This window comes from Paramormyrops kingsleyae, chromosome 15 (assembly GCF_048594095.1).
Source record: "Paramormyrops kingsleyae isolate MSU_618 chromosome 15, PKINGS_0.4, whole genome shotgun sequence".
NCBI classification, from domain to species: Eukaryota; Metazoa; Chordata; class Actinopteri; order Osteoglossiformes; family Mormyridae; genus Paramormyrops; species Paramormyrops kingsleyae.
Genome location: NC_132811.1, coordinates 9,897,518 through 9,923,411, shown reverse-complemented (window position 1 = coordinate 9,923,411; position 25,894 = coordinate 9,897,518). Strand labels below are relative to the sequence as shown.

Below are 25,894 nucleotides of genomic sequence, written 5' to 3'. Positions count from 1 at the left end.
GACGCCAGGCGATGTCACCTGGCAGCTGGAGTGAGACGGGAACATCGGCGCATTTCGCCGCCAGTACGGGGGGAGCGCGGCTGAAGATGTCACAGGGATGAATCTGTTCCCACGTCGGTGTCGGTAACAGAAATCGGATTAAGACACAGCCTGCTTGTCGAGGAGGTTAGCATCAGCCGGCGGGTGGTGGTGCGTCAGCTGAAGTGAAGGACTTGTCTCCCGAAGACTCACGTTCCAGTGCAGGGGGGGGGGGGGCTTTGCTGTACGACTCCTGAGCTGAGTGCTTAACTTGCATTGCTCCCTTGAAAGATGCCACCATTGAATTGGCATAAGGCGCGACTTGTGCTTTGTTGCGTAATCTACTAAGTGAGATGGGGGGTAATCAATAACACCTTATCAAGCAAACCATCATATTTGAACACGGTACATCCATCTGTAGAGGGTAAAATCCATTGTAATGTAACAGAAGAAGAATGTATATAAACAGAAAGGCTTATTGTGTGCTAGCAAAGTCACATCAAGTGACCTAAGTAATTACAGGCTGCGTGCTCCTAAAGGAAGACAGGGAGGGAAGATTTAATTTATGCCCCTTGGAGGACATCAGATAACACTGAAATCAGCTGCTCAGGCAATCGATCATAGTACATAAAATTATCAGTAAGCCACTGCATAATTACTAAGGACAAGCTGTTTGTGTGTGCGTGTGTGTGTGTGTGTGTGTGTGTGTGGATGGGTCAGATATATGTTGCATTGTGGGCACCAAATGTCCCTATAATATGATAAAACCTGTTATTTTGACACTGTCGGGACCATTTTTTCAGTTCCCACAAGGGGAAAGTTTTTTTTTTTTTTTAAATCTGTTACTGCAATCGCAAAACCACAGATGCCAGAAGAGTTGTATTTTGTTTGGTTACTTATGGTTAAGGTGACAGATGGGTAGGCATTAAGGTTGTCATTGTTGGGATTAGGGTTTTGCCCATAGAAATGAATGGAAAGTCCACACAAAGACAGGAGTACAGGTCTGTGTGTGTGTGTGTGTGTGTGTGTGTGAGAGAGAGAGAAAGAGAGAGAGAATGTGTGAGCTGTTTTGGAGTGGGGGGGCTTACGTAACACGTGCCGGCTGACAGACCGCTCAGAAGCACAACAATAAAAAGACCCCGAAAAACACACCTTCCCGCCTGAAAATGTCACTGCGATAGGAGCTGGAAACGTAACTGTGAATCGGGGTGTTCTGCCTGCCCCAACGAACTGTACAGCTTCAGATTCGCCATGGGAAAAGCAATTAACAGCAAGAGAGATAAGACAGAAGGACCTCAGAGAGCTAAAATACAAGCCGCTATGGACTAAGGTATCTGCAGTGCCTTCTTCGTTTAAAAGCCCGGATGGCTCTCTCTAGTTGTGCGAGATAAGATGGTAAATACTGTTCAGGACCATAAATTCAGAGAAAACTGTGTCTGTGCATCAACTGTTCCAATCCATTTCTGAAATTTCAATCAAAAGACAACAGCTACGGTTTTCCACACAGGGAGAGGAAAAGGTGGGATGGAAGTACAAAGGGAAAGTAGGAGGGAAAATCTCCGGCGTAACATTAAAACACATCGGGAATTATCAGAATGATTTAACTGACAGAAAGCAATTTTGCAACTCAAACGGCGATGCATTAGCGTCGTCTCCGGTGTCGCTATCTCCGTAGCGGATAATGAAGGAACAAACGGATCCTGACACCTGAATAAATTACCCTAACGAAAGCGCTGAATCTACAGCTTTCTACCTGCGCAACCGCCTTGGGAAATATGCATTCACGGGGCACCTCCCATTTGCAAATTACTAATGGTGCATTACCAGATTTCGTTACCCTCAAGCTATCTGAGTAGGAACTGAGAATAAACACAAATGTCTGTAAAGCCATAACAATCCAGACAAAAACAAAAAACAAACACACAGCAGCAATAACAACCTATCAGGCAAACAAATGAGCAAATGGCATATCGCTGTTTCATCAACAGTGAAGCTCAGTCTTTCGTTTGACGTTCAACCTGTAAAAAACTTTGCCTGATGTAGAGAAAATGGCTTTGCCTCCAGCCAGACCTTTTGAGGAGCAGACCTTTCCTGGGTATTCGACCTCTGCAGTGACCTCCACAGTTTTCCCTCCTTAAATGCAGAAGCCCCACCCATGTACTCCTATTGCAGTCAGACTCTGATTTTGTGGATTGGTATCATCAGACACGATGAAAACCAGCGGGAAAAGCATAAATAAACTGAAGTTATGATGAAATTTCCCAGCTACCACAACACCAGTAGTAACAGGCAGTGAAAATAATGACAGTGATTATACTCTAATATCACCGCTATCACAGTTTCAAGTGCGCAACCTGGCCGGCAGATCAGACAGTCAGACGCTGATAAGCTGTTGTCAGTGACGACCATCTCACCTTCGACCGTGGGGGGGCCCTGATGTACCACCTGCAGTCCACGGCCTCGGTTTGCAAGGCCTTGCCATCCCTCGCGATTTGCAGTGACTCGACGATGCCTTCAGGTCCCCCCATCTCGAACTCGCAGACTGAGCCACAGGAAAACGCATGAAACAATAGATTAGAGAACAGATGGGCAATGTACGGGCCCCTGGTGGGGTACTTAGCTTGCAAGGAATAAATGATACCTACAGGGCAGAGGGTTCGGGACTCCCAGATCTTTAAAGTCAGGATCTGAAAAGAGAGCACATTCATTTTTCATAAAGCAGCACATGTTAGCATAAGCCAACCTGTGGCTTCTCTGGGTAACACGGAGGACTCACCTGGAACATCCGTAAATGTCTTGGAGGTACCAAGTATAATTTGTCGCTACATTACATTGCAAAGGTAACACTTCTAGCAGTGCAACAGTAATTATACATTACTGAAGGACTCAAGGACACATTTGTATGAACATAAATATAGAAACCTGATTGATGCAATTTATTTAACATCTATGCTATGAAGCATTGCAATGCTAACACTTCTGGAAGGGCAACAATAATTAATAATAAAGGACAAAAGGATATATTTCTATGAACATATATGATCTATCTAGAACACTTCAAAAATATCAAATGACATGAGGAACACTATATTAACAGCTGCTTCTGTTCTTTTCAAAATTAAAACTCGATCAGTAACTTCGCTGGAAGATTAATTTGTGGAAATTCTCATCTGCTGTTATGTTGGAGTGTGTGTCGAGTTTTGCCAGGCATGCTATTAAGCGTAGTTCAAATTCTTTCAAACACATAATTTACTGTATGGTTTGAAAGCCATCTGTTGGACTGTATTGCAAATCTTGCCCTTCCTGATGTTCAGTATATTTATACTTTTTTAACCTTTAACGCACAAGTCTGCTTGTTGGAGTGTTTCAAATCTTGATTCTCATTATGATTAATTAATTTTTTTTACCATTTTTCTTTATTTTATGAAAAGTAATAACATATATATTCACATAACATATATTCACATAACCAACCTTCAGGTGCATCACATCCTGCCCCCCAAAAGAAAAAACTCTAAGGGCTGAAGTAGATAAAATTCTAGCATGCTTCAGGCCATCTTACAGGGGGGTGAATATAATTTTTTTCACTTTACTTTTATCTCCCTTGACTACTGCTAGAGGATAACGGTGAACTACTTACTGTTATTCAGATGTTTGTTTTCGGTTACAGAGGACAATTTGTACAACAACACTAATCTCATACATCCTCTTGCCATTCTTCACATATCCTCACATCATTCTTCAAAAAACAAACAAGCAAAAAACAGATTTTATTGCCACAGGAGATGAAGGACATTCTTTGGTTTAAATCCAGAATTTTTTTAATTTATTGGAGGCCCAAGCAGCATTAGCTGTTGTTTTTTTGTTTTTTTAAAAAAAAATATGATTATTATTGCTCCTATTGTATATGCCACAGTACCTCAGTTCTTTGTCAATAATCAGGATATTCACAGTCCTAACACCATCATGGCTACAGCAGCGTCACTGCTTGCCTGTCCCATGATTTGCTGAGCTAACAAAGATGCATCCACACCTTGAGCACTTCCGTCGGCCCGTCACAATTTACGGCATGTGACTCATACTCCACTGTCCTGATTCACACGGGGGGTTTGAGGCAGAGCTGCCCAGTTTCAAATATATCTGCAGCATCTCTCCAGAAATCAAGCCCCAGCACTGGTCTATAATGTATAAAAAAACGATGAAAAATATGCCTAGTGTGACTAATTCCTAGCAATAAACATGACTGACACTGATACAAAATGATACATGCGAGCAGCACAAAGATATCATCCGAGGCGTGTGGGAAAAGCATGCCGACTGGAACCGTCACACCTTGAGTCAGAGCGTTTCGTTTTGCTGGCTGGTACCAGCTGCAGCTAAACCTGATAAGTTACACTTTCTTTACGGAGTAAAAAAGAAACCGAAATTCACCAGGCAAACACACCAGCCTGGAAGGTTATGTGAAGGTAATTACTGTCATTGAGGTAGGAATCAGTAAAAGATGAGAATGTGCTGGAACACTGTCAGTGGAGAAAGAAAAAAACAAAAAAACATTTGTTCAAGGGCACGACTTTTTCTATTTTTTATTTTTTTATTTGATGGATGATGTTGTAAAAATCCCGTATAACAGCGCAACGCACCAGAATCGTAAATTCACGATTTCTGGAACCCTTGGCCAAAAAAAGGAACTTTTATGGTACTGCAGTTACTGTTATCAATGTGCATTTCACCACGCCCCTATTTCAAGTCTTCGATGAGCAGTGTTACCACGGCTACCACTGAAAAAAGGACATGAAGAAGTGATTGTCAATCAAAGATGTCCCTTTCCATGTGACTGGTCCTGATTACTTCTAACTAGTTGGTCAAAAACGCTACAGCCAATCAATGAAGTGGATCAATAACCGGAAGATTACTTTTTTTCTCTCTTCACAAATGACTTCCATGAGGGAAAAAAAGAATGTGTCAGACACTTAATGAAGGAGTGACCTTAGGGTCACCTGGGCTGGTTACTGAGCTGATTTATGATTTGGGTTCAGCATCGCTTAACCCCACGTGTTCAGGGGACCGGTCCTGCCTCATAGATGCATAACAAAACCTCCTGCAGTGCTGATACTTCCTCACAGAGGTAGCGGGGAGTACCTGCAGCCCCTAGCACAGCTAAAGGAAGGGGGAAGTTGGGAGAGCCTCAGCTGAATAGTAAGCGGGAAAGCAAAGAGGAGAACGAGCTCGCCGGATGGCATGATTGACAGCGGACTATATTTACAGCCGGCGTAAGAAATACCTTTCTCTTGATACACTGATAACAGGCAGGCCATTGAAGCTGTGTGTGCTTTGCACAGAAGGACATGGATCTCAAATCTCACGAACTGACCATGAGACACACACATTCCAGCCAGTTCACACCTTCACATGCCATGTCTTGTGCATCTCACGCTGAGAAGAATCAGTGGACGAGCCGTAGGCATACAGAGCCTATGAAGTTCATAACTGTCCCATGTAATACGGAGTTAATCGCTCCTTACCAGCCAATCAGAAAATAGCATCTGTCATTTCCGGGTAAATTCCAAAATAAGTTACATGTGATCCCACTGCAAGCACGGTATTACATGGATGCGCATACACACGGAGTGCTGACAAGGTGGAGGTGGAAGAGCAAGATCCGATGAATGCGATAGGTAGGGCTCTCAAATCTCATGCGTTGACCTTGAGAGGCACGTTTCGCCCCTAATGAAATCTCGCTCCGAACTTTTGAAGCAACTTGAGAGCCTTGCATACTGTCTAACAGAGAGGCATCATGCATTTCAAGGATGCAATGAATAAATTCCTAAAATTGTTTGTATTTTATAATATTTTTCGTATTTTAATAAATAATTGTAAATTCAGGGACTTTATTTGATCAGAATAATGTATTTCAGTCAAAGGCAAAAATGTTGCACTCGATAATGTTTTTCATGTTGTTTAGTAACCTAAATGTGATTGCATTGAATTATCTGTCCATCCATCCATCTATCAATCTTCCTTCCTGCTTATCCAGTACAGGGTAGCTTTGTGTCCCATGCAAGGGGCCCCTTGGACAGGAAGCCAGTTACATTAAATTATATACAATACAACTGAAATACAACCCAAAATATATTGTACGCTATGATATGAATAATAGGAAATATGTATATTAATGCAGAAATATGCTGCAGGCAGCAAGAGGTAAAACGTAGTGATAGTTAAATATTGTAAGAAAAAGTCAGGTAATTTATGCTTATCGTACGATTCTTAAATTACAGTTATGATGTATTTTCATAATTCCTAAAGGACGTTCTCTCTGGAAGTATTCGAATAAATACAGGTTCAGGGAACTTGTGTTTATGCCAAAGTCACCTCGGTAAATATGACGCAAGAAAAGCTTAAAGGCCAGCCAAGGCTGACTGTCTGATGAAAACGAGTCAACCCTGAGAATCGAATGGCCTGTGTGACTGAATACCAGCTGACTGAATACCAAGCTGCTCATACTCATCTCTTTCAGCCATAAATTTATGAAGGAAAAACATTTTTATCCGTGTCATCACAATGTTTTTATTTGTCCACGGTTAAATTTTTTTTTTTCAAAAAAGATCAACCGCTCCGATCAAAGGCCAAGGACATGGCTTGAAACTAACTGATGTATGCGACACGCTTTCGGTGTGAACAGTGTCCTCACACGACCCGCTGATGTGAATCCCTCTGCATCCTTTGATTACTGAGATAGTTCTCTGCCCCCAAGTAACTGTGGAATAAAAGAGGCCTACAGAAAAAGAGCAGAGGAATCCAAACCATAACTGTGACCTTAGAAATATCATTGCCTTCATTTATAGTAGATACTATCAGGAACAAGGCAGCAGCATTGTCATTGCCTCTTCCCTACTGTTGGCGAGATGCTATGTGAGTCGAATAGCTAAGCCCCTTTCTCTGGATTCACATGAGGCTGGGCTACATCCTCAATTTGTAAACGCTGGCTTACACTGTAATCTTTAAAGCTTATGGTATTTATCCATAACATAAACCATTTATTTTGCTCCAGAAATTGCATTTCCTCACAGCACCGGCGGGCAGGCACCCTGACACTCATAAGCGTGAGCATACGTGCGCACGCAGACACGGATTGACACACACACACACACACAGGGCTCTGTTATCGCCATTCTATTTTGAGGCGAGGCTGTCGAAAACCTATGCAGCCATAGACTAAGTCGTTTCGGAGACTGCGTAGAACCCCGGTATTCTCAGCATCGGCCCGCGTCCCTTCCGGGGGCCAGGTGGCACAAGCGCCGTTCATCTGTAGCTTCGCTTGCCAAGGTCAAGGCTCTACACACTTTACACACAGCATGTCACGCGGGAGAGAGCTATTGCTGATTGGAGAGCCGGTGCATCTCGCCTTGCCGGCAAGGTGCAAACTGTGGGAGCCTGACAGGCCAGTAGGAGATGCTTATTCTGCACCTGATCCCCCACCCCCCATCAACGCATGGTGGGTCAGCTTTGAGCCTCTGTCTGTACTATAGGACTTGAGCATAAGGCTCAAGAAGGGGCACCTTCTGGTCAGGCCAAGAAAACAAACAGCGAAGAAATGAAAACTCCTGCCAAAGCACATAAGGGTGCCTTAGTACCACACGCAATTAGCATTCAGCTGAACATGACAGGGTACCGAAACCTGCCCAAAGAAACAATAATATACATGCTGAGTATTGCTCTTGATGCATTGAGAGCCTTAAATGACAGAGATCCATTTCAGAAATGGTTACGATAAAATGCATGCCCACATAACTACATGCTGTATATGACTGCTGATGCATTGAGAGCCATTTTAGAAGTGACTACAATAAAATGTATGTCTGCAGAACAACATACTGTATATATCACAGCTGATACACTGAGAGCCTTAAATGATACCGATCCATTTCAAAAGCGAGTGCAATAAAATGTATGTCCACATAACTACATGCTGTATATTAATACTTATGCATTGAGAACCTTAAATGACAGAGCTACGTTTCAGTACTGACTCCGATAAAAGGTTTGCCACATAACAATATACTGCATATCAAGAGCCTTAATAAAGATTCATTTCAGAAGCGACTATGATAAAATGTATGTCCACATAACTACATGCTGTATACTCAGGGGCAAAGGAGGGGTATGGATAACCTGGCAGATTCAAGGGGGGGCAGCACTTTACAAAGGCCCTTGAGTATGTTAAATTGTGGGGGGGGAACACAAGTGGTATATTTTCAGGGGGCCCAGAAAATCTAACTACAGCCATGTATATTACTGCTGAGGCACTGAGAGCCTTAAATGACAGCTCTATTTCAGAAATGACTATGATAAAATGGTTGTGCACATAACCTTGAATATGTAAAACTGGATGGGGGTGGGGCATTTTGTCAGGGGGCCCAGAATTCCTAGCTCTGCCCATGCAGGAGCAGCTGAGGAGCATGAACACCTTGGCAGGTTCAGGGGGGCAGCGCTTCATAAGGAACCTTGAATACATAAAATTGGGTGGGGGAGGACCCAAGGTGAAATTTTGTCAGGGGGCCCGGAATTTCTAGGTACGCCCCTGCATCAATGTAAACTACTGCTGATGCATTAAGAACCTTAAACGATAGATTCCATATCAGAAGTGAACCGCATATATTTCTTCTGAGAGACAAATATTTCGTTTCACAGTGTTACTTATTGATTATAACACTGGTTACTGTAAAAAAGCATCATCAAATCACACAGTAGAGACTTTCGTGCCAGTTCTGCATTCAGGTATTCTCTTTTATATTTGGACCATTCTCAGCAAAGAACATAAATGAGTTATCAGATATCTGGAGCACAACTCAATTAAAATCATCAATGGGGTAAAAGGAGCTTGTGAACACCTGCTACCTATTTTAACTTAAAGACATTACTTGGCATATGGTTGAAAAAGCAAAAAATGAATAAATTCGTAAGCAGATTTAAACAGCAGACTCAAATTTAAACACAGAATGAGGTAATGAGTTATGCCTGACTGTTAGTACAATTACCTTGAAAATATAATACAATTTCTAAAATTATATTGTCCTATAATATTTTTTTTTTATTATAATAATAATAATCATCATCATCATGGTTTTTATATAGCACTTTTCATACATGAAATGCTACTTAAAGTGCTTTACATACGGGATTAAAATAAAACCAAAGAGAAGAGAAGCAACTACAGGACAATACAGTACAGGTCAAAGAACTTAAAGATGGTATGAATCTGAGTTACATAAACGAGAGTAAATAAAAGGTGAAACAAAAATAATAAAGGGGACACAGAGGTATTTCATATTCCAAGCATGACATCACAGGGCCTCACCATTCAACACGCGCACCTGATCAGCCTTGTAAAAGCGGGCAGGCCAAGAAAAAGGGCACTGACACAAATGTGACATAACAGCCTGACTGTGTGCCCTGTGCTAAACGCAAAGCTTAATTATCATCCCACTGCCTTTTAAAGCAGGATTTTATTACAACAGATAGTAAGATAAACTAAAATATGTTTTCATGCAATTTCAGGGTCTAAATGGTTGTTTTCAAATTGTAGTCTGGCTGGCATGACGGCTGTGAAATAAAGTCTAGGGTTTGCATAAAAGGAATTAGCTTCGCTGGCAATGACGCACAGGCCAGTTTTCTGCCACCTGCAAGATAATGCGCTCTTGTCTCGCACGGTTGCTAAGCGCACAGAGCAGTTAGGCAAAACTCATCTTCATTTCCCAAAGGCCTTATTCGCGGCTAGCGACTTTTACAGCTACGTTTAAATAAGCAGCCGATTAAAACCGTCCAAGGTGTGAGGTAGGCTGATGAGACTAATGAATTAGTTCGATAAATCGGTGTAGGCCGCAGACGGAATGGTGACACAAGCTCCCCCTCTGCTGGGGGGGTTGGGTAGGCTGTACTCTAAGACACAGTGCCGCGTGTTTACCTGCCAGGGTGGACTGACTCTCTTTGTCTTGCACATATGAGCAATGCAAACCGCATCTCTCTACTCTGCAGGTACAAGCAATGCTGACATATAGGTTTAACAGACCATGAATCCAATGTCAGGTTTTATGAATTAACAACAGCCAAATCTGAAATATTTATGTTGGAATGTTTTTATTTTTATTTAAAGGCTTGTGTTTTATCTCAATGGCCATAAAATAAGGTTCAGGGTCAGCTGAATATAACTACCACAAGCAAAACTTGAGTTTATTTAATGTGCAAGTTTCTTGATAAGATGATATTCATAAATGAAATTCCTGGAAAATATAAAAATCAAAAGATACTGTTTTTTGTAAATGCATGAAAAAGAGAGAGTAACAGAGTAACAGTAACTGTGATGATAAAGAACCACAACGCCCCAGCTCTTCCGGAAGTTCCGAGAGCCAATGGACAGCAGCTCGCTGAAACCCACTAACGCTGCGCGATATCACAGAAATTTGCCGTTCTGCTATTCAGCAGCAGTAAAATTAGGTGGAAAGAAGTTTTATTGCCACAATCCCATTCCACCCAGTACCACCACCCACTAGCCCCTGTCAGAAAACGTCACAGCCAGCACCCCACCTCCCCTGGAAAAATGTACAACCAGGACCCTAACACTCCCAGACATCACTGGGCATGGGCGTTATCTATTTCTTTATATCGTCACACCGTCCAGACATCATACGGTATTTTTAAAAAACAACAGTATTCCGGTACTTCCAGATAAAATTTTATGAGCAGGGGGTGGAGAGATTTTCAAAACGAAGATACTGCGGTATACCCAAAATACCGTAAATACCATGGTATACTGTATTACCGTAATACCCCTAAAACCTAGTCAGTACTCCCTCATCCGCCTCCCTGAAATCAGTATACCTATGGATGGATGTCTGCATATGCATAGGGCATGGATCAACTGGAGCTGCTTATTTTTATATATAGCAGGAAGGTCTGATAACAGCAACATGTAATTTACAACTAGTGTGCCGGTGTGCTTCCGAAAACAGAGATTTCAGGTGATATTTGGTCAGTGTTTCCTCAGGCTGGTGTTTCCTCATAGATTTAAGGCTAGCTAAGCACTTGCACGGTGTCCTTGGGTGAATGCCACGGCGGAGTGCGTAAACTCCCGCCTTGGTGCCTTATCAACAGCCGTGCTCTGCCATATTTCATGCCTCTCAAGGTAGATAAAAGACACGTCAGTAACATTCAACACGCACATCACAGTTTAACGCAGTTCAATTAATTAATTGATTTTATTTCTTCGCTTGCTGTCTAACGGCCCGAGCCAAATGCACCTTTTTCCGTTTTTTAAGGAGGAAGTGGTGGAGTACCAAAGGAAAAGTCCTTGGGATGCCGAACAGGACGGGAGGCACGATCCTTCACTGTCAGCGATCAAGCTGTTAGTTCCTCATCAGCAGCACCGCCACCTCACCCCGCACCTGGCATCCACATCCTGCGGGGGCGATGGGGACAGATCCGGCTCTGATGGGGGACAGATCCGCCTCTGATGGGGGACAGATCCGCCTCTGATGGCACTCAGTCTGTCTGCCGCTTGCCCCGCAAACCCGCCCTGTGATTGTTCGCAGAGCACGATATTGTGATGGGGCATTTCCTCACTTGAGGGAGATGTTGTACAGATGAATGCTGCCCGCAAGTTATAGCTATCACTGTTCAGCTCTGGTTCACCATGCGATAAATCAGTTCTGGAGTAAATCCATTTAATTATGCTGCCACACCATTACATAGGCATACACACACACACACACAGTGACCAAACGATATTCAGCTTTTTCGTTTTTTAAAATGCTCCTTGTGTACGTATATATGGTTTAGTTTATTTTCTGTGAAATTCTCACGTTTCCATGAAACACACTTATTTGTTTATCATTCTTTTTTTTTCCGAGAATGTGAAGTTGGAAACGTATAGAATTAAAAGCAATAGATGCTAGAGCAACTGGATCCTCGTTCTTCTGTACATTAAATGCTGCATTACCAGAAACCCAAGAGATATGAATATGAAATAGGAATAACTTTTCCCTGTATTTTTAAGCTGAAAAGCCTCCTTCTTAGGCCTAAGCTTTATGTTGCAGGGAAAGTGCAGCTTAATGAAGTGCTTGTAATAGCAGATAGCTGCCCCCAACCCTGGCAGCAGGGAACGTTGTCGGGAATTTAGCTGCAGACTGGCACTGTGTGGCCTTGCCGTTGGTCCGGTACCAAGCCTATAATGCTCTCCAGCATGTAGGGTAGGTTCCTTCTTTTACAGTGGCAGATATTCTAGATTACAGACCCAGTGCTGTTTCAACTGTGCTGCCTTTTGTCGGTTAGCAGCACACAGGTGCTCAGGTTCATTCTTCTACTGCTTCCTGTGCTTCAGGATGAATTTAGCTTAAGGTGCTGATGAAGATACTGATGGGGAAGGAATTTAAGATTTTTAGATCAATGGCTGGGCGGTAACTACGTCCCAAAGCATGATATTTAGATTAATAGTTGCATGAGGCAAACTAGAACAGAACATCTCACATTTACGTGCACTGTACATTTGCATACTCTGATTAAACACAGCATCATTGACATAGTTATTGATGCAATATGCAAGACAATCACACTTTACTGATGTAATTATCAATACGCAAGAACAAAATCAAACACATCAGTACTTATTTAGTTCCTGATGTCACATGTAAGAAAACAATCAAACACAGTCTAACTGAGGTAGTAATGACATATGTGAGAAGACAATCAAACAAAGGCTAACTGATGTAGCAACCAATGCCATATGTAAGAAGACAAACACAAGCTAAATGATGTCGTAACCCATGTCATATGTAAGAAGATAATCAAACACAGGCTAATTGATGTAGTAACCCATACCATATGTAAGAAGACAATCAAACACAGGCTAAATGATGTCGTAACCCATGCCATATGTAACAAGACAAACACAGGCTAACTGACATAGTAACTATGTAAGAAGACATTTGGTTAATCAAACACAGTATTACACATCCCTGGAAGAGTAGGCCTATATAAGACAATGCTTCGCTATCTTAAGACACTGATCTTGTTTTCCCCAAGTCCATCTGGAAGATCCTTAAAAATGCTCCGGGGATATTTTCCTGGATCTTGAAAGTGACTGCTTCCCTCTGAAGTTCAAAGCGATATCGACATGTAACAAAGAATGTGTTGGGTGGTAATTGGGACTGAACGGCACCCATGTAACACTAACTTATTGAGCAGTGAGTCAGGCATGACCCTGACAATTCTGATTCCACATCTAATTCACCAGGCTCCTCAAGCTGGAACACTGGTCGCGCATGGTTTGCACATGAGAATACATATGTTCAGATTTTTTGGTACCTCTATGTCATACTGTTTATGGTCATTGCTTACATAGAAAACCTTTAATTATTTTTCCATATGTTAAAGAATCTGTTGATTCATGGGGCATAACTTGTTCCATCCATACACTAATCCTCAAAATACATATCCTACACATGAGAAAAAAGAAAACATAGGAACTGTGTTTTATCATAGTATAATGTTTTATCTGCTGGCCAAAGTTTACAAAATTCCCTATGAAGTGCTAACAAACAGCAAAACACCGACATTAAGGACAGTAAAATAACATCAATAAATAAAGGCCATAGGAAACAGGTTAATGATGTAATAAGGGAGTTATGTTAATGATCTTATTGATGACACACAATGACCAAGAGATTATTGGCACTCAAACTGTCAGCCTGAGTTGAAAAGGACTGCTTATACAGCACAACACACAAAATAAAGCATTGCATTGTCACAGCTACACATCGTATACGTTCACCTTCTGCCCACTAGCATATGGAATAAGTAGTTAACTGAAATTATCCTTAAATATATTTTATAGCAACTATTGGAATTTCTCTTTAATGAGGACTTAACACACGAGCCCTTGTTTATCACATCTACCTCACTTATGAGCATTATTTATACACTCATGTCAACACAATGTTTGCTGAGAAGTTCATTACTGGTCCTCAGCGCTTTTAACAGGTTAATTAAAAGTAAGAGCTTATTGATTGGAAGGGTAAGTTTTGCTGAACACATTGTTATCTCAAGGATTGTTGGCTATTTGACAAATGCATTTACCATTGTGTGGATCTCCAAGGTACACTTTCTATTACAGGTGTATATAACGTTTTCTCACCAAAATGCAGCAACAGATTCTGTGCATAGAGCCAGGTTCTCTGATGCTTGGCAGCAAACAATGGTTTTTATTCTTTATTACTCCATCCGGTCTGCAGAGTCCCTCACAACCTTCAAGAATTGGCTTAAGACTTGTCTCTTCCGGGAAAACCTCAACATCTGTTGCCAGCCTATTGTTATCCCTATCAGCTCACTGTCAACCAATGACTTGTCCTGTTGCGAAGTGTTGCTTTGTTTTTGTATATTGCACTTCCTTCATTTCTTGAGGTATCCACTTTTGCATGATATTGTGTGTATAGAACTTCAGACACCAGGTTTTATACACTGTTGTTTGTCAACATCCCCCCCCCCCCAAAAAAAAAAAACTATCGTGCACTTATTTCTGGTCAATCATCGGAGGCTCAGCTTAACAGTATTTGTCCCTAATTTAGCTCCATGACAGCTGTATGCTAGTTATGTATTATCAGCCTCGCTCGTATGTCGCTTTGGACAAAGGCGGCTGCCAAAAAAATGTAAATGTAAATGTTAATTACCATTCACGATTTCACTCATTCGGAAGCTTGAAGCATCTAACCATCCACAGAGTTTCGGAAGCAATTCAGGTTAAGTACCTTGCTGAAGGGCTTAAATGCAGGCTGTCTCTGACAAGTCCAAGTCCTTAAATGCCACACCTGTTAAGGAAGCTCAGGCAACCAGCAAAGGACCTCAGTCCCTTCAGAAGTCTTTCAAACAAGTCATACATTGCAGTATAAACCACCATGGGACTGTTTTTCCGCAGGGACCCCCCTCCAGGAATTGTTTGGTGATGAAGGTATCTGACAGCTAAGTGGTGGGTAAGCTAGTGATTGTTCCAATTATCTCATGGAAACCACCTTAGGGCCCCTGTTCTATTTTTTCCTCTTTTTTTTACAGCTGACGAATCAAAACTCATCCACGCTTATGCATCTTACACATGTCTTCCTGAATTCGGAGAGTTTGACATTCAGCTAGGTATACGTAGCTTAAATCCATCAATCCATCCCCCACCCTCTTTAGCACGGGGCAGCAATCTGAGTCTGGAGCTGCAGGGCGTGTCCTGTACGGGATGTCAGACCATCGCAGGGCAGACACAAGGGGCAACGTAGAGACACCTGTTTCCCTGACCACCCACGTCTGGAGGGCAGGAGGACACTCGAGTACCCGGTGAAAACCTGAAAATACAGGCAGTCCTTGGGATAAGAACATCCGACTTACAGACAACTCGTATTTATGAACAGACTGCCATAAAGCCGTGTCCAATGACAATTCAAGTTAAATACAACGGTTCATAATAATGAATGCACGCACTACTTTGTGACACTCATGAAAACATTATGCAGCTTCAGCAGTTTGTCAGTTCAAGGTACAGCTCGAGTACTATACGTAGCTACTTTTTAATTACTGTATTATTATAATTATTATGTACGGTATTATTACTTACCTACAAATTCAACTTATCTCGTTCGTATCCTGGGGACTGCCTGTACACAGATGCTCCCCGACATATGATGGCGTAAATTGACAATATTGTAAGTTGAATATAAATACAATATAATATGACACACTTGGACATTTAGTAGAAATAAAGGGCTTGGGAAAATTTGGCTAAACACCGAAAAAAAACGTACAATAAGTTGTTAAACACTGTACGAAGTATTTACGCTCATGATCACTGCAGAGACCGGACACATGGCTGGATGGATGCTGTCATCATCAGGCTTCAGTAGAAAGTATCATACGGTTTATTGAAAATAGATAACAATTCAAAGTTTGCTGACTATTTTATTTACATCGCTATTGTGTCATCGTAAAGTCCAAATATTTCAAGATGAATGATCTACAGACAGAGCAGTGGCAGGATTCAGACCTACAACATTGGTGTATGTAGTGAGAGTTCTACTCACTGAGCCACCTGGAATGTAAATAACAGACTGAAATAACAAATATACTTCTTTTATCACAAATGTGGTTTTAGAGATAATGCTTACTGTGGTTTTTTTTAAAACACTTACTGTAGATTTCTTTTTGTAGGTTATTCTGATTAGCAGCATAAAGTGCAAAGAGAAGTGACAAAATATTCTACAGGAATTCATTCCCATTTGTGTAATAAAAGAGATGTTAATGTTGAAAGAACTTGTAATAAAAACAGACTAAATTACTTCCTTCTCTATATCCCACAGAGGTGGCACTTGAGCCATGATTTCAGATGCATGATTTTATTTCTGACAAAAAGTAAGTAATTGTCCAGGCTGTGTGAAATTACAGCAAATAGGTTCAGACAGAAAGACAGACAGACAGATAGATGACATAATTTAGTGATCCCAAGTAGAAATTCGGTACCCACTTATAATGATTTGAGTATTCTTGCTTAGAGACCTTCTGCCCGGATTTTTTCACACGCTAGTCACTTCATAGGTAATGCACTCTCATTTTTATTAAGGTTTCACAAAATATGTCACCTTGACGTAATCACTGCCGTGCCTGGCGAATAAGCCGCTGAGTTAATGCATTCTAGGCAGCCGTGCCGAATTTATTACCAAACAGCAGGATTTGGCCGTGAAATCCACTCTCATGGAAGGCACAAAAAGATCTCAAGACAGAGCCTTGACCTGACGACTCTCCTGCACGTTGCTTCCCAAACTGCCTTCGTCTACATGCTCATACAGATTACTAAAAAGGAACCTTTTGAAGTGTTGGCAGGTATATTTACTTCCTTCCTGTTGGATTTAGTCAGACACAGCAGGATCGTGGGCTACAGAGGCTGGCCTTCCATTATGTCTGACCTTGCGAGCGCTTCTGCGTTATCACATTACTGGTTGACCTTGCTTCACATTAATAATCGTTTGAATGTACACAGCCAAAAAAAATAAAGAAAGAAAATGAGGTTCCAAAGCTCACAAATGTTGATTACACATGGATTAATACTCTTATACCCAGCTTTATAAGGATTATACAACCAGCTAGTCCAGGCTAAGAAAATGCCACAATTCCAGAACATACTGCTCTAAAACACACTTGCATGTGCCTTGTGTGTGTTTTTAAAGAATTTCACTCTTTTCTGGCAGAGCATTGTCAGAGAAATGAAGCACGTGCAGGCTGGTCATCCTGAGTGCAAAGACAGTTTTACTGAAAGGTTTTAATGTAAAATCAATGCGACTCCCCCGTAAAAACCTCTCGGACCTCCATACGGTGACATTTTATGAATTTGTTATGTGTCACTTACATTGTACTTTTTTCTGCTGCACTGAAACATCTTGCAAAAATATCACACATTTCTCTCACTGAGGCAGGCGGCCTTTTCCTTCTGCAAGCAAAAATAAGCAGCTGCCCAGTGACTGCTACCATCAGTTGATGTGTAGCAAAGCTTCACCTTTTCAGCTCAGAACAGTCAATGACAGGGGCTCTTTCATATCAAAGCTCATCTTAGAGGAAGCTTTTCGCAATATGGTAGAGCAGTGTACTATTGTACCAGTAAGGGGATCATCTTGCAAGTCAGTCAGATATTATTAAGCCAAACATACTTTTGAATGTCTTCACAATATACAAAAGACACGTAACAGAATGTAGCATACTGACATTAAAAATGACATATTATCAATTATACTTCTAAAATAGTAGCAAAAATATTCCATTATATGCTGAATTACAGGCTCCAGGTATCCTGCACAGGATACGTGTTTATAAGATGGACGGATATTGCATAAACAACAAAATGTTTCCTTCAGTCTAGCTACTGAAACTGAATCACTTCCAAGCATGTGCAGTGTGTGGTGCAGTGGGTTGGGATGCTATGACTGTGACTGGATGATCACTGGTTCAAACCCCAGGGCCATCAGAGCGATGCCACTGTAAAGCCCTTAACCATGATTTTACCTGGGACCGACTAACCATGTCTGTTTGGTTAAAAGCATCTGCTAAATAGAGTATAAACCAATGAAATAATAATTCATTCTGCTTTACATTGACTGCACCTTCATAATGCCTGTATGATCCATCCATAGAACATTCAATGCACCCTCATTATGTATTGATAGAATATTCATTAGCAGCATGTAAGCATACCTTAAAAGCTTTAATATACATTAATAATAAATATTATATGACAATAATGTATTATACTCGTATTATCATCTAATGCTCGATATTAAAATACATTAAAGCTGTTATATGTTAGGATGTCATGGAACACTTACATGCTGCTTATGAATGTTCTATGAATGTATTATGAATCCGTTATGAAGGTGCACTGAATGTTCTATGAATGTATAATGAATGCATTATAAAGGTGCAGTCAATGTAAAGCATTACCTAATAATTACACAAAACCACAATGACTGAGACTGCACAAATATAAAGACATTCTGAGAGGTAGTGAAAAAAACATTGTTTTTTTGCAACGTATGAAGAATCGATTGTATTTGAAATTCTGTATGTCTGCTTCACACATTTGCCTAATATGTTTTCTTCGCACCGTTCGGAAAATAGCATCTTAAAGCAATTTAGGTGTATGCGTAAATATGAGAAATGCACTCTGCTCATTGACAGACACTGCGTGTGGTGCCGTGGTAGTGCGAGGGGAAATGAAATGCCGTAAACACTCCGCTTGAAACAAATTCTACCTAATAAATCTGACAAAATGTTGCAATTCGGGTCTGCTTCAGGAAGCAGTTAGGCTTTATGTTAGAACTATATCAAGAAAATTGTTGGTGTCAGTCAAGTATAAGGCTTTATAGAGGGCTTTGGTTTGTTTGGCCCCCTGCAGATGAATGTATTACTAGTCTTACTCATTCAAAAGAACGCCCCATGCACATCAATCTCTACATTTCATTTATGCAAGTGTGCACACTAATTCCTCCTTAATGTCTATTGACTACTCATCGTCAAGCTTGGGGAACACCTTCCTTCATATTTTGGCCAGAAATGGCATGCCAAACATTTCCCTGTCAGTTAGACTTGTGGAGCAGAACTGGCGCTGGATTAGAACAGACAGTCTACCGGGCTCTCTCCATATTCAAATCTGCTTTGCCGGACAGCCGGCCGGCCCGAAAGTCGCTCTCTGGTGAGCCGAAATCAGCTACTGTAAATGCTAAGCTTTCTGAATGCAGTATAAGACTAATCTTCTATTTGTTTCTCCATCCACCAACCAGATGTTGAAAGGCAAGAGACATAAAAGAAGTGTACAAATGCTCAGTCGTGCATAGCATGCCCTTCATTTCCTCAATTTTGCTGAGAAATCCACTTAAAATGTCCTTTACTTGCATTACTGCTGAATTAGATAATATATTAACAAGTTATATAGTTAAAATTATATTAATAAAATATGTATATACAGAGTGTATTGTGTATACTTACATATACAACATGAAAAGATAAATATGTGTAATTAACAGAGTTGGATTATTCGGGTCTAGAGAGTAAAAGTCCAGACCGGGATTTTGTTTCAACCAACCAGTTGAGCATAAAGAGTCACAGTCACAGAGTACTCAACTGGTTGGTTGAAACAAAATCCTGGTGTGGACAAGACACATCCTGTATACAATGGCTGTTACTCCTTTTAAGGCACCTTCGGAGGTATAACACAGTTACATAATAACTAAGAAATATAAAATAAACGTAGGCCTCTTTCAAAGTATTTAGTTTAGTGGAACCATGGCATGTTTTTTTGAGACCCAGAGATCCAACGTATATATAAATTTCAGCGGTCCTGAGATTTTAACACATTTTTAGCTAAAAAATGTGATAGCGATAGTAATAACATGGTGCAAGCTACTTTATGGGAGTCTTGTCATGTGTGGGCATTGAAGTCTGTAGGCCAGTATTATTCCTTCTGATTTTGAGCATTAATAAAAAGAGAAAGCTTATCGATGTGGCTTAGCCAACATATGCAGATCTATCAAACTGAATTTGTTTCCCTCAAGGTGGCCAAGGACATTTTTATTGGTCATCTCCAGGTTTATGAACCAGATCCACATGTCTCCTTTTATTGGAAATATACGCACAGGGCAAATCCAATATTACTATATCATACGTACTTGAGGAATAACAGGCAGTATTCATAAGGTTTACTCTCTCCCCAGAGTTCATAAGTTTCAGATTAAATTTCTAATATACATGCAATGAATTCAATCTTTGTGATTTACTCATTGTAGTACTTCCCGCATTGTTATCTGAGATAAATAACGATAAATCATGTGTTTGGATATGCTGTCCAGCTCACCATTCACGCTCATTTTTTAACTGTATATCCCAGGAATCTGTAAAGCCAGTCTATTACATACATGACATATTTTTCAAACAATACTTGTCAAATTGTATAGCAATTGTTTGGTTATAATAAAGCAGTAATATTGACTGCTGAAACATACATTTTACAGGTTTTGTGCGATTAACTTGGTAGTATATATATTTTTTTCCTGATAATGTTACAAAGGGATATTACATTATCTATAAAAGGTCCAACTAATGCAATATAAATCAAACAGGAATGGACTGTTTTTTCACCATAGCAACAGACTATACAAAACCAGTCCATTAAATGGCATACTGAAGACATCCAGCAACAAAACGAGAGTCTGACATTCTGTGCTGCACTGCTTACTGGTGGTCCAGGGGTTACAACAGCCGCGGCTTTCCGTGACCCTATAGATAATGAGATCTCAGTCCCCGTAAAGATTTATTAGACCCAAAAGATGGATGTAAATTGGAGAAGATTCTTGCGGTGGAATGCTGCGATAGTTCAGCGGGGTAGTTTAAGACCCTTGCTGAATCCACATGCCACAGAGTATCTGTGCTGTCCTGACTCTGACTGACTTGTACTCTGTGACTTTTTGTAACTGTTTCCATTTTACCTTATTTTCCTGTGTTTAATAACCCCACCATACAGAAGAGGTGTTTCGCACATTTGGTTTCCCACTTCCCAGAAACCGGCAAGGCCAACTTGAAACTCTTTGCCTCCTCGCTATATCGATACAGCCATTAATTGATATATATCACAATTCAGTTTGCCACAGTTTTTCACCGATATTTTGAACATGTGAATTGGTTTATTAATTTATTGCACTACTGTTTAGTACCAGCAGGTGTTTTATTTTACAAACATGTTAACATTTTCTGACTAAAAATGTGCTGTTTGTGTAGCCCATGCTAAGCGTGCTGCAATGCAAAAAATGCAGTGAACTGTCTACCTCAGAAATATTAAAGAACAGCATTTGCTGATTTAAAAAGTGCACAGAAATACTTAGTTCATGCAATTGGGAGGTGAAGTGCGCAACAACAATAACAGTGACTCATCCTTGGTACTTAAAGGCTGTTAATTAAATTAGGCCAATTTAAAATGTTAGCAGTTATAACTGTCAGGATCCAATAGTAATATCATGATGCATCATGATGCATTGAATCATGACACTGGTATCGTGATGCATATTGTATCATGGGCTAGTTGGTAATATCCAGCCCTACTTGTCACGCAGTGCACTTTCCACAACAACAGGTGACCAACGATTAATATAGATGCGGATGTGTCAATGAAGACCTTATAGGAAGCCTAGATAGACGAGTGTGACCTCTAACCAGCAGCTGCAATTTGTGGGATGACTCAAATCCTTCTAGTAAACTAATGACATCACTGCTGCCACATGACGTGCACAAAGGACACAGGCATCATTCAGGAGGAAGTCCATTCACGACAGACACGTTTATACTTTGAAGAAGCACATAAGCATGTAAACATATTATTTTGCACAGGGTATTATTATTCTACTTAAAATGGACACTAGGGGAGAAAAATGGCAAGGATCAAGTGCATCGTTAGCCTACAGAGCGTGACCGATGAGCGTAACATTGATAATTTCATTTGTATCATTTTCCGAACTGTACATTGTGGAAAAGGGGAACTTATAAATCATAAAGAGCCATCCCCTTTGAAGCTCTGTTTTTTCATGTAATAATGCATACTAAAAATGTGAGCAAAAATGACAGGATTCATGTTGTTGAAGAACAGAATGACTGTCAATACAAAGCTTCCTCTTGAAGGCCTATGTACCGAGCTAAGAATAAACCTTGGACAGCCTACGTAGTCATCGCCCTCTCACACAAGAGAATTCAGTCACCCATCTCTTAGGAGACTGCCCTAACACTGCTGTTAATCTTTTCACTCTGTTTCTCCACCGTTCCACTTAATGTGTCATTATAATGCACACGAGCGAGTCACATCCCACAGTAATTGCCGAAGTTTCCATGGCAAGCTTCTAATGATCTTTCCAATGGTACAGTGTGTTGACAGTAATTATTAAAATATGCTTTCTAAGGAAGCAGGTTCATCCAACTTTAAATGATAAATTAGCATGGATCGCACACAAATCTTCACTTCAAGGATATAATTTTTTTCTCCCCTAAACAGATGTTACGAGTTATACGTACTTTACAGTGTATTGTAGTTATGAGAGGCTCTGCTTTGTTTCCTTGCTTTGTTTCCTTGTACTTCTGCAGACTTTAATGTCGGTCTACCATTTGTCAAACTGCTATTACATCGAAATGGGAAGCTTCAAAGGCCAAACACTCACAGATCATCCTATCCGTGAATCAACGGAAACATGCTTCTCGTTCTATTCAAATATATCAGTGTAGTGATCTGAAATAACACAGGAAGGTCTGTCCGCCTCATTCACGCTTCCTGTAAAGCAACAAGCCGACTGACGATTAAAACAAACAGGAGGTCCGGAGAGCAAACAAGACAGCGTGCACCGGATTGAAAAGCCGTACTGGCAAGGTCTCAGCACATCTCCTGTGCGATGTATCTCCAGATGCCTCCAGCAGCTCCTACTGCCTGCAAGGCCTTGAACGTGCTCCTACAGGGAATTGTTAATATGCTGTTTCGCGTTCAAGAGCTGGAGAGGTGAGAGTCAGAGTGTCTTATAATCAGATCGTGGGCATTTACGCCTCAAGGGTTATCACGGAGCGGGATTTACAGTAGTAGATGGAACGTGGGAGGCCCAACATGAATGAAACAATACTATTAATATCTATGTAATAGGCATATATCATAAAAAAATAAAAAGAAATAAATACTGCAAATAACTTACTGAAAATAAAATGTCTTAACCAAAATAAAATATAACCACTACAGATAATAAGGTTTATTGTTCTTACACAGCATAATTTAGAGCTTTATATCCAATATAATTCTGACATCGAAAAAATATATTCATGTACCCGGACAGTATCTTTCACAAGGTGGTCTGGAGAGCGTATTTTGGCTCACTAATATTCCATAAGTTTCATGTGGAATACAAATAATACAGTTTTTTCCATCAGTGAATTTTATTACGAAACCAACAGAACAGAAAACGCCATGGTAACCGAGAATGGAAATCTGTCGGGAACGAGGTGACTTAGAAATACAATTTCCTCATTGAATTTTGTCTGCACATTCAATTTCAGTGGGTAATCACATGGCAGTGGCAAGAATGCACATAGACAAAACCCTACAATGTTATTTGATCCTTAATATATGGACTGCATAGAAAAGTACACAAAAAACCCAACAGCAGATATATTCCTGTAGATGGGGAGCACAATCAGAGCATGTATAAAGACTCAGCTACGTTTCATTAGTGTGTCAAGTACTCTGAGACAATATGTCATGTACAGCTCCTAATTTTACAGGTTGAGTGTCAGGTTTAATTATGTCTTCAGGCAGGCCTGATTCCAGTCTCAGCTCTTTGTGTGTGGAGCTTGAATGTTCTCCATGAATTTGTGGGGGTTCTTTGCTTGATTCACCTACAGTCCAATGACATACATCTTAGAAACACTACTACTATACCTAAAAAGCCTGTTATGCTTGTGTGTGTGGGTTATGTATATATTACATTGTGGGGACCAAATGTGAAACAAACCTGTTATTTTAACGTTGTGGGGGCCATTTTTTCACGTGTGTGTGTGTGTGTGTGTGTATGCATGTTCTGTAATATACTGTCATCTCTTGCCTGATGTCCCCTGCCTTGTGCCTCATGCCTCTCAGGAATATATTGCAGGATCACCATGACCCTGCATTGGACAAGCAGTTATGGAACAATGATGGATGTCCGACTTGGACATTTTAGTATTTTACTCTAGAAGATATTCGTTTTCATTTTGCTGAAGCAGATTTGTATAATTTTCCATAAACTGCACATGTATTCCTAAGAGATCTTGATGAGTTTGGCAGGACAACGCTCGTACGCTTTTATCCCATATTGTCTTTTTATGCCCTTAATAAATTCCACTTTATAGCCACACCTCATTCTGTTAACAACAAAAAGTTGTTATTTTGACCTTAAGAAGGGGCTGATCTAGGTTATGTGATAAAACAGGCTTTGATATTAGTCAGGCAAAGTCAAGATGAGGTCACACGAGCATTTCTCCATGTCGATACGTCTAAAAAGGATTTTCCATAAACAAGAGAGCCACTGGGGAAATGCTCATTTGTGACTGACTTCATTATTTTGTTTTGTACTTCTTGTGACCTCACTATTAGCTTAACATAAAAGGCAATTAGCAGAAAATTCATGTGCAGCCCTAGTGTATAAATTTCAGGGTAAGTGGCAGGTTGATAAACTTACATAACAGCGATGCAGATCGTGATTCAAATTTACCGACTGTGCATGTAGGTGACTTGCTTAAAATAAAATCTAATCAGACTTCGGAAGATACATTGCTTAGTTTCTGGGCAAAGTTAGGTTATATTTTTACACATTCGTGCTTTGCTTTGCACAGGAATAAAAGTTAATTGATTGCCTAAGGATGTCTGATTCTAGAGTCTAAGCACACATCTGTTTTTTCTTTTATAACATATTTTGCTTTCAGCATTATATGTAATCTCAAAAGCACAAAAAAGTCTTTGACCAGAAAATTTGGTCTCTAATCTCTATACCTGATAGAAAGATATAACACGTTAAATTCTATATAGTGGATACAAGTCCTCATTCAAAGAATTTTTGACGTTTAATTGTTTTGAGTTGGTAAGGAGTATTTATTGAAGTGATTATATTGGATGGTAAACAGCTTTGATGGATCTAAGGCATTTCTTTGGGTAATCTAATATTAAGACACAAAAAGTGTGAATGATTCAGCAGGATTTAGGGTGACCACCTAATCCATGTCGGGAGGGACACTAAGAGCTACTTCAGGTTTTACAAACTAATTTAAAACTGGAAGGCTCCTGTGCTCAGTTAATTAGTTCAAGACTTCTTGTGCTTTTTGTTTGTTTGTTTGATTGAAAGATTCATTCAGCTGTTTCACATTAACATTAGTGACACATGCACGATTATAGGAGACTGACCAATCGGCACACAGCAAGAACTCAGTGCTAAAGTGAAACCCAGGTCCTTTTAATTGAAATGGTAGTTTACAAACCCTGTCCTAGCTCATAGTGCCCCCCCCCCCCCCGACATGAATCACCCTAGCAGGTTTAGTGGTAAAAAAAAAAAAACGCCACTATCACCACGTTTTTCAAAACTTAAATGCAAATTAAATGTGCTTTAAAGAACATAGTCTGACAATCTGCATTTCTGTCCAGCTGACCACATGTTCAGTGTATTTAAAGCACACAAAGCTCATGGATGTATTTTAAGTACTAACTGCCTGACTGCTGTCAGAGGGGGGAAGGGCAGCAGAATTTAATGCACGTTATCTT

The 25,894-nt window shown here is 40.4% G+C and overlaps 1 protein-coding gene across 3 annotated transcripts in view; it reads right to left on the bottom strand.

Moving 5' to 3' along the window:
* Positions 1–25,894, bottom strand: part of neto1l (neuropilin (NRP) and tolloid (TLL)-like 1, like) — a 67,812-nt gene that overhangs the window by 16,656 nt on the left and 25,262 nt on the right. For all 3 annotated transcript variants that reach the window (XM_072699783.1, XM_072699784.1, XM_072699785.1), the window contains exons 5-6: positions 2,664–2,705; positions 2,433–2,560 (exon numbers count right to left, since the gene is read on the bottom strand). In XM_072699783.1, coding sequence (XP_072555884.1) covers positions 2,433–2,560; positions 2,664–2,705 — 170 coding nt within the window. The remainder of the gene's footprint in view (positions 1–2,432; positions 2,561–2,663; positions 2,706–25,894) is intronic.